Genomic DNA, 10,210 nt, shown 5'->3' with positions numbered 1-10,210 from the left:
AGAGCACAGACGCTCAGAAACACGATGGTATTTATATATAACTGTAGGTGGCGCATGGTGACTGGTGGTGGAAGATTGGTGGTGACAAACAATGTGAAAAAAATAAAAGGCAATATTCACCCGTATTTTTTTCTAAACAAGGAATTCAACAGTTTTTAACTAGACGTTTTATCGAAACATATTTCTCATTTTTAACGTTAAAGGCTTCTTCGCGTAGATTTCGTGAGTGCGTTTCGTGTGGCTTCGACTGGAACGATTGAAGCCATGTGCAGTTTGTCACTGTGCTAGCGTTTTACCATGCTTTGCAGTTTTTACGATGTGAAGTGTTCGCGTACACGTGTTGTTAGCTCAATTCTGTCTCTTGTAAGGGCTGTGTTGACGTTTGTGATTTGAAGTAGTTAGATGCGTCGCTGAAGGCCGGTCGTCAAAATATCAACTGCGATGGTTGGTGGTGTCGACTGTGCAAATGTACGACTTCAAGGTATGAGCGCGTGAAAAATGACTGGCTGCAGTGTACCCGGGTGCAAGAATCGCTCAGAAAGCGGGAAGCCGTTCTATGCCATTCCTTTCGGCCAGTCGGTGCTGGAACGTCGTCGTCGTCTTCGGTGGCTTTTGCGTATGGGCCGCGATAAACCGATCTCAAGAGGTGCCCGGATTTGCGAGGTACATTTTCTTCTCGACCGTGTTGCGTGACGCGGGCCTTATCAGTGGAAGTGACATCTTCCGTTAGTTTCTTGATAAACTCTGCCCTAAAATTACGCCGACTTCACGGCAGGATTCAATGATTGTTGGTGAAAGCTTCACAAACAGTGGCGCTTGCAGAAATGCGTATCGCCTCTGCAACATTACAGCATTCACGGCGGCCGCATTCCGATGGGGGCGAAATGCGAAAACAGCCGTGTGCTTAGATTTAGGTGCACGTTAAAGAACACCAGGCGGTCGAAATTTCCGGAGTCCTCCACTACGGCGTTCCTCATAATCAGAAAGTGGTTTTGGCACGTAAAACCCCATAATTTAATTTTTTTTTTTAATTACAGCCTTGGTGCTTATAACAACAGCACTCTGTGTAGCTACACTATTGACAAAGAAAATAAAGCAACTTTATTCTCTCAAAAAAAGGAAGCATGAGAAATTATTCAAAGAATAACTCATTTTGACGGCTCTATATTTTTTTTAAGCATTAAGCTTGTACCCTGCTTTCAACGAGGCTAGAAAATACTGTTTCGATACTAGTGATCAGTGGTCGAAGAAGGGTTCTCAAGAGCCAACAAATTCAACGTGAATGAAAATATGATGTTGCCCTGACGAAGACACTATGTCGAAACTCCGAATACATCCCTTGTTTGACTACTTTTGGTCACTTCAAATCTTCACCTTCCTATGTGTGTCTGTCGTATCTTGTGTCGGTACTAATGTCACACATTCTTCAACTCTTCTGTTTTTCAGGACCACTTCACAGATGATCAGTTTGAAGGCTTCCAGTCCAAGCGCAGAAGGAGATTGAAGTACAATGCTGTACCCAGTATATTTCCATCTGAAGGGCAAGCACCAATCGAGAGCAAACCAACAAGCAATTGTGCACAACCTAGTCTTAAAACGGAACAAGTTGTGCAGCCTCATGAAGCACCTCAATGTGACAGAACGCAACAAAGCGATAGCACGGTGCTTTCCACTGATGACTCAGAACCAGGGAATGATGGGCTATCAGACGGCAGTTCAAACCAGACCACTTGTACATCACCCAGTGGCAGTGCGACCCTCGCTAACATTGCGCCGAGTACAAATTTGCCAGTGCAAAGTGCAACAGTGCTGGCTCCCTTACAGACTGTGACTGTCGCACCTGTGCAACAGCAGGCTCAGACTACTCTTCTCCTTGAGGATACTGGTGCTCCAACTCCTACATGTGTGTGCCAATAACCATTTCTTAATTCTGCATTTCATTGTGACCTGAATTTCAAGCAGTGCACATGTCACTTCATTTGCATGCTGCTTTCTTTATTCTGGAGAGAGTTAGTACCTATACCGCCCAACATAGAAATTTAAGACTGTGGGAACAAAAAGTCAGCTACATCAAAGGGCAGTCAAGAGTTGTGAATTATGGCCAAGTGCTGAATATGCAGTTCAGACCATGCTCCTTCCATAGCAAACTTTCATAGTCCTCGCCACCTAAGCCAGCTAGGCGCCCTCGTCTGGATTGCAGAATGAAACAATGTGAATCTGAATCTGTAATCAAGCCTGTCAAACAAAAACAAAAAATGCTATTTAATCCTGCCTGTGTGAATATATATGCAGAATGTTAACTTAAGCAGCAAATATCGTTAAAGCAGACAGCATGTTTTTGATTGGTGAAATTCTACCTAAATAAGAAAGCTTCAGAAGGTGTTACATTTTACTGTGACAACAGTTGAGAGCTCGAATCTAATATATCTGTTTGTCTTTTCTATCATGCTGTCTCTTCATCTTCAGCTTCACCCTTACCACGCGGTGAAGCAAGGCAATACTTTGCTTACCACTGCTACTAGGGGTCTTATGCATACATCGGCAGCAACATGCATTTTATAGCTGAACACCCTAACCACTGAGCTCTCTGTAGTTGCTTCAGGCTTTGGTGCACAACACAGACTCCAACAATGGTGGTGTTTGTGCATGTTTCTCAGAGGCCAAGATAGGCTATGCTGAAGCTGTAGTTAAAGACAATGTTGTATGTATCACGAATAAGAAGTTCTTGAAAAGCTGTCAGTGTTCACTGTTAGATCCTACTGATCGTGCTGTGCAGGAGTTCAGAGCCAGAATAATTTGCTTAAGTCCACTAATATTTGGCTTGCTTTTTTTATGAGGCTGCTACATATGCTGTACAAGAGTGCTGATTTGGGCTAATCGGTTAACATCAACATATTGAACAAACAGTGCAAACAGGACTTACAGAAGACGAAAACACGGGCATTGCGTTGTCGTCTTTTGTAAGTGCCGTTTGTCTGAGCTGTTTGTTAAATGTGCCACGTATGTATTGGGTTAACAAAGACAACTGATGTCACATTTTGTTATAGATCGTTGGTGTAAGGATACCAAAATTGACATAGGTAACAAATTTTGAGAAAAAAAGGTACCCAATTTTGGTGAAATATAGTTTTACTCATTCATGTAGCACAGCAATAACTTGAAGTCTGGAACACATATTTTACGCATAAAATTAAGTGGCTTTGGAGCAGGGCAGATATGCAAGGCATGTTTATTCTTCACATAAATGCATGAAAGCATGATGTCTATTCTTGATGGATAAATTAACTGTTGCATGCTATGGCTATAGCTCTGGCTTTTGAGAAGTATGGATTGCAGCATTATAATCACCACAACAAAAAACAAGAGACTAATATATTTTCTGGTTAATGCATCAAAACAGAAGCCAACAAACATGTTTACAAAAAGCATAATGCAGTTGAAATGTGACCTGTATGCATCTTATTGTGTAATGTGTTTTGCTATGTGTTTTGGTTTTCACACATCTTGTAAGTGTGCTGTTTACTGTTCAAATTTGTGGGCTCAGATTCACTTTCCCCATTTTTCAGATTCCGTGACATATTTAATCCCTAACCTTGGAGCATACAAGGTGACATCACATGTTGCTGGTGAGTAAACTGGCCGGTAATTAACCAAAACATTCTGGCTGTTTCTTCAGAATAGTAGTACCTGAGATGAACATGAGGAATGGTCGGCTACACCACACAATACATCAGTATCTGTATAATAGTACTTTGTATGCTACTCAACTAAATTTAGCTTTACTGTAGCCTCTTAAAAGAGCATCCTTTGGCACCAATCTTGCCTGCTTCTTTTCCGTGCCTAAAAAGCTCCTCATGAAGAGGCAGTCACCTCCTTTACTGATGGCAAACACAGATTAATGTCACATCACGGTGTGCACCCAGGTTTGTGACAACATTGCTGTCACATATCAGCAGTAAGAGGAAAGAAGTTCAATAAAACATTACAGCAGAACCAATGCCGCAACGAATGTTGATGTTAATGTGATGAGCATTGAAGTTATTAACAGTCTACAGTATTGCCACTACAAAGACGTGTTGTGTATGAGGCATGTATGCAGCTGGGTTCCTCTCTCAAGCTTCCCGCTGAACATGCAGTGCCATGCAGTAGCTGCACTGGAAAGTTCGCATGAGGCATGTGTGTGAATATAATTTGTTTTAATGATTTTTTTTTTTTTCATTGAAGAGTGGTGGGATACCCACTTCCACATACCTAGTGACCCAAGGTGGAATCAAAACGGTTAACTGAAGAACAGCACACAGCCAGTGGCACATATTAAGTGACCCAAGTTAGTGTGAAAGAGGTTCATTGAAGAGCAACACATTACTCAGTGACCCAAGGGGGTTCAACAGTTTGTTTGATACCAACCTCACAGCAATCTCAGCACAGCAGCCCAATGCTGTACCCATTAGACCATGGACTGTCATGTTGCAGAAGTTGGCTATTGTTATAGGTGGTTACGTTGGAAAACGGTTACATATAAAGCCCCCTTAAAGTCTGTAAAATTCCAAAGGATGTTAATCGCATTAACACCAGCAGCTGTTTGCTGTCTGCGATGTGTGAGTGGTGTAGATCTCCTGAAATTTTTAGTGTACTAATTACACCAGTTAACGTTCATGCTGTAACTTGCATTGTTTTATGCTGGTGTAATGTCATTGTTTTAGTATTGTAATTGTAATTTCATTTAAATACTATACGTACGTCTTTGTGTACTGTGCATTTTGTGCATGTTAAGAACCTCAGGCAGTCAAAATTGATCAAGAGTCCCTCACTATAGCATGCCTCAATATTATCTCGTGATTTTTGCATGTAAGACCCCAGAACCAAATTTTTTGCCGGGTTTTCTGTTAACGTTTTCGTTACCAAGCCTATTCAAATCAATAAGAGATTTCAATCGCCGATTTCAGCACAATGTTCTTTCTGAGATACTTATTGCTGTTCTGTCGATAATGAAAAGAGCTTTAAAAGGCCCCTCACCACGCCACATAGCAAATTTCCGTTATGCGCTGGAAGTTGTTACGTGCCCACTGGGGAGCTTTCTGCCGCAAGAATTTGTCAAATCGGTTCGTTAATAGCCGAGATAAAAATACTTCAGTGCCGCGAACCATGATTTCAGGAGGCGAGCGGCAGTGCCAAGATCCTCTCTCCACTTGCCCGAGCTCGATGGTCGCGTGACGCATACGTCACGGGCACGGCCTTCATTTTTTCTACCTCGCTTTTTTCCTGCGCGGCGCACTTCCGCTAACGGCGCTGCGCGCGAGCTGTTGCCTTTTTCTCGCTTCGCGCAGCGCACGATTTTTGCGCGCTGTGCACGAGGACACCTGACTAGCAGTATAAGCCAGTGCTACACGAATACTGAGGTAGACACAAGCGGATAACAGAGCATGATCGCGTGCAGGAACACTATAGAAAAGGGCACAGTTTCGTTGTCTGCGCGCGCGTCTGCGCGACGTGGGAACAAGCAGACGAAACGGAAGTACATCTCTTACTGCGGTGCGAAGTAAAACAAAAACACGCAGACATTCTGTTTGTGTGTTCGATATTTCTCGAAACTTTAATTCGTCTATTGAAGCACCAGATTATACAAATAACATATGTTCCCTTGAATATAATTCTCAAAGTCACGTGTCACTATGAATGACGTCACAGCACTGCCATGTACGTAGACGCACTTGCGAGATATGCGTCGACTCTGCGGCTGGGAGCGCGGTGCCCGCTCCGTGAAGGGCAAACGGCGCCCGGTTTGAAATTTCAGCTCTTCCAGCGACGCATAGCAATTTAATACTTAGCAGACACGATCGTTAGCGCGCATCGTATGCACGGCGCTTGTCAAGCTGAGAATGGCCAGGCCTGATGAGGGAAGGGGCCCTTTAAGAGTAGGTTTCGGTTTTATTTCTGTGGCAAAAAGTGATATTTGTGCAAAATTTGTTAAACTGAGGTATGCTAATTCTGGTGAAAATTCGTGCCTCTTAGAAAAATCTGCGGCTCGTGATTACGGCAGATTAACGTGTCAACTCTGGTATCCAAGTGCTAGCAGTAAGTCTAAGGACCAAAAACCCCTGATGAAAAGCGGCCCACCGGTCGAAACTATTGAAACACTTGTTCTGTTTACCTTGTAGCATCGCTCAATTTCTTTACGTTTGAAAGGTGGCCTGAAGAAGTTATCTTTAGCTGTATATATATATATATATATATATATATATATATATATATATATATATATATATATATATAAGAAAGTGAACTCACTGTGGCAAATTGGTCTTCGTGCGCTTTATTTGTTTAGAGCCTGTTTGACGAATAACGAGAGGGGGAAAGTGTGTGGCGCGCGCGTTGCGGCAACGGTTGCGGCAGATGCGTGGGAGGTGCGGTGACCGCGGCGGCGCTTGTGGAGGGCGTAGTGTGGGGCCGTGTGGAGAAAACGTATGATTTCATAATGTATGCAGCCTAAAGAGCATCGCTGGTAATCCATCCCCATTTGACTGTTGCGGCCCCACGAATTTTTTTCCTCTTAAGCGCACTTCAAAACATCTGCTACGCATCCAACGTGCAGAAATTGTATTTTCGCATTGTTTGAGACAGTTTCATTTCAGAATTGAGCTCGTTCAGCAGCAGCTGGGGCTCCGCAGAAAAGATTACGAAGACCTTCCCACTGGAAAACCAGCACCAGAACTTATGCACCAATACAATATGTAGAACAGGTGATACTCAAGATGTGAAGCACAAAGTCTAATCAGGAACGATTAACTGCTGCCAGAAATGCACAACCTTTGTTTGCCTCAAGAAACTGAGTCTGTCAGCCACAGAAAAATGAAAATTCTTGTATGGTTTACTCAGAGAACAGTTTTATGTGGGATAACCTTTTAGGCAAGAGTTTTTGAAACATATAATCCATATTTCTTGGGAAGTTTTTTTTTTATCTCAATTTTTTACACATTTAAGGTGGCTACAAAAATGTCAGCTTTGAACATTTCTGTAATTATTCAGTGAAGGTTTTCTTTCTTGCACTGTATCTATTTGGAAGCACCAAATAGTGTTCTGCAATTTTATAATTCTGCATTATATGCCAAGTCATTGTCTAAGGTGTCAAGCAATATTTTAGACACCTGAAAAATGGTCATTTTCCCGTGGTAACAAAAGAGTAAAACTGCAGAACATGTGAATGTTTTCCTCTCATGTGAGTATACTGATTTGGTTTTCCCCACATTTTTCAGTACCTGCTTCATCTTTGTTACCCACCGTCGAGCCACAGAAGCAAGCAGTGCCAGTTTGCTCTCAGCCATCCGCAGGTAAGTGTACTTGTAGAACATGTTGCACTTAGACTGCAGAGCATACAAGCAAATCGTCATTAATTTCTGTGAACTATGCATCAGATGGTGTTAATTTAGCAACATGATATTTCTCATCATCTCACCGTTGCTTACTCAAGCAATATTGTCTAGACCTTTATTTAGGGTAGCAGAAATGATGGAGAATTCCATTAATATACCAGCAGATATCGTGTTTACCTGCTACTGAATCAAGCATGACAGTCTAATGTGAGGCCGTTTCTTTATATGCACATCATTATCATTTGCTTTCATCTTTCTCCACCCTAGTGAAGTCAAATTGAAAGCAGTCATATGAAAACCATTATTGTAAACAGATTTTGCTGTAAAAATATTCAGAAATTAAGTCTGTTATGTCATTATCAAATGTTTGGTCATTGTTTGGCATGTTTCAATAAGGCAAGTGTTAAACTCTAAAGGCTGGGTGCTGTGACCACAACACTACAAGCTTGTAGCACCCCAGAGTTAGCAGATTCGTAAATTTAAAAGAATTCTCAATACGTGACTCAGAGGATCTGTTCCTTTCACAGGGTCCCCTTTCCTGCCTAAGAAGCCCCCCAAGACTGAGAGGGAGATGGAACTAGAGCGGAGGCTGGCCTTGGAGGGCAAGAGACGCCGAAAAGCCGAGATGGAGAGAGACGAGCTGCGTCGTTCCCTGAAGCGTCTTTTGGTCGATGACCAAGTGAGAGCGCTTGAGAAGGGGACCATGAGGGGAAGCTCCTGGTCCAGGGAGACAGTACAGAAGGCCCTGCAGCTCAGAGTGATGTGTGGGGGCCGTGTGTATGACTACGTAAAGTCATACGTGGTACCACTGCCTGCACAGAGGACATTACAACAGCTTGTGAGACGTATGAGAGCAGCTGATGGAGAGCAAGAATGCCTTTTTGACGAGTTAGTGGAGGCAGCCGATGGAGAGCAAGATTGTCTTTCTGACGAGTTCACGGAGGCAGCTGATGACGAGCAAGAATGTTTTTTTGATGAAATCACAATATCGGAAGAGGATGCTTGATGGCTTTGTGTCATCTTGCGCCATCTTTCTAAGAGCCATATGTCTTATTTTCTGTGAAGGAAAGGTTATTAGGAAATTTGTGGTTAAGAAAAGAAGGCAGTGTATTATGTTAATTAGTGCCATGAAAAGCAGCTAAAGTCCTCATCTTAATATCATTCTACTAGATTCTACTAGGTGCCTGCAACGTTTTGTTTTAACTCCACAGCTGTTGTGAGCCACATTGCACTTTATGTAAATCTGCGGAGCATTCATGGAATGTTATTTGAATGTATACGTTGTGAGGCAGATGGCAACAGTAGTGGCTGAAGTTGTCTTACTGAGTATTGCTCAGTCATGACAGGTCTACGGCACAAATTCAGTCTGTAATTCGCTGTTCATGATATCCCGCAGTGCGTAACATGAGGGACATGATGGAAACATAGAAAGGGCCGGCTTTCAAGTTCCAAATTGCTTTTAATATTCATATGGCACATATCGATAGTTGAAAAAAAAACACAGATAACATAGTTTGCCCCGTGTGCAGAAAGACATCTTTCTTATCAAGAAAGAAGGGATGCTCACTCGTAAATATGCACCTTTTGACTAATAAAAACCTTTTTTGTATGTCACCTTTTGTCATGTTCATTGTTATATGGCACTTATTAAGTGATCATGACAAATCTGCTAATTTACTCAAAAGTCTAATGGTATAATTTTCAAAAGGGTGTTAGTGGCTATTAAACTTGCTATATAAAATCCAGAACATTCTCTTGCAAGAACGGTCTCTTGCATCATGATCTATTGAAATCTTTTAGCATGAAGTACCCATGCGAGGCTTTCCTATTAACTATCATTTCATTTTTTATTTGTACGTTCAAAGGCACCTGAAAAATGGGGAGGGAAGTGGAGTAACTTTAAGGCTAGTGAATCGTAATAATTAAGTTCAGTGAAGTCGCATGTGACTGCAAGCTGGAAAAGAATGTTAAATTAGGTGCGCCTTCCTAATAAAACGGCTCTGTTAAAGCACAGATTTGCGATACAGCAATGATTTTGCCCCGATCTCTTTTTGCATTAGCTGTTGTTCTCAATACAAATTTCCTTATTAGATATAATGCTGTGATGACGAATATTTGTGAGTAGCTGTTCATGTCATGGAAACGTGCAGGGATACAGAGCCGCACTGGAAGCTTACCGTTATCATTGAAAAGCAACGTGTACAATCAGTGCATTTTACCAGTGCTGACGTAGGGGGCGGAGACTTGGAGACTGACAAAGAAGCTTGAGAACGAGTTAAGGACCGCGCAAAGAGCGATGGAACGAAGATTGCGAGGCATAACGTGGAGACTGAAAGAGACCGGTTTGGATTAGAGAACAAACGGGTATAGACGATATTCTAATTGACATAAAGAGGAAAAAATGGAGCTGGGCAGGTCATGTAATGCGCCGGTTATGTAACCGTTGGACCATTAGGGTTACAGAATGGGTACCAAGAGAAGGAAGACGCAATCGAGGACCACAGAAGATTAGGTGGAGCGATGAAATTAGGAAATTCGCAGGCGCTAGTTGGAATCCGTTGGCGCAGGACAGGGGTAATTGGAGATCGCAGGGAGATGCCTTCGTTCTGCAGTGGACATAAAACAGGCTGCTGCTGATGATGATGATTTTTTATTTATTTATTCCGTATACCCACAAGTACAAAAGGTATAATTATTGTAGAGGGAAGTGGCTTACAGATTATTTAACATTTGCAAAGGTATGGTAAGTTATACAATGGCAGTATGAGCAAGAGCAAGGGGGCCCATAGGAATTTAATCGAAAAGGGAAATTGAAAAGGAAAAGAAATTACAGTCATAAA

At 42.2% G+C, this 10,210-nt stretch overlaps 1 protein-coding gene across 1 annotated transcript; it reads left to right on the top strand.

The window, feature by feature from the left end:
- Window positions 1-226: 226 nt before the first annotated feature.
- On the top strand, window positions 227-8,984 carry LOC126548607 (uncharacterized). The gene is made up of 5 exons (XM_050196869.3): window positions 227-663; window positions 1,447-1,903; window positions 3,567-3,626; window positions 7,254-7,328; window positions 7,898-8,984. The coding sequence occupies exons 1-5, from the start codon at window positions 499-501 to the stop codon at window positions 8,374-8,376; spliced, it is 1,236 nt and encodes a 411-aa protein (XP_050052826.1). The 5' UTR covers window positions 227-498; the 3' UTR covers window positions 8,377-8,984.
- Window positions 8,985-10,210: the final 1,226 nt, after the last annotated feature.

The sequence above is a fragment of the Dermacentor andersoni genome, chromosome 3 (assembly GCF_023375885.2).
Source record: "Dermacentor andersoni chromosome 3, qqDerAnde1_hic_scaffold, whole genome shotgun sequence".
NCBI classification, from domain to species: domain Eukaryota; kingdom Metazoa; phylum Arthropoda; class Arachnida; order Ixodida; family Ixodidae; genus Dermacentor; species Dermacentor andersoni.
The sequence above is the reverse complement of the archived record's forward strand: the minus strand, read 5'-3'. Positions and strand labels throughout refer to the sequence as shown.

What these genes read in the sequence shown, in the direction of transcription:
- LOC126548607 (XM_050196869.3), top strand. Translation starts at nt 499, where the DNA reads ATGACTGGCTGCAGTGTACCCGGGTGCAAGAATCGCTCAGAAAGCGGG. An exon ending in GAGGTGCCCGGATTTGCGAG is followed by an intron (nt 664 to 1,446) that starts GTACATTTTCTT and finishes TCTGTTTTTCAG; the next exon opens with GACCACTTCACAGATGATCA. An exon ending in TTGCTCTCAGCCATCCGCAG is followed by an intron (nt 7,329 to 7,897) that starts GTAAGTGTACTT and finishes TTCCTTTCACAG; the next exon opens with GGTCCCCTTTCCTGCCTAAG.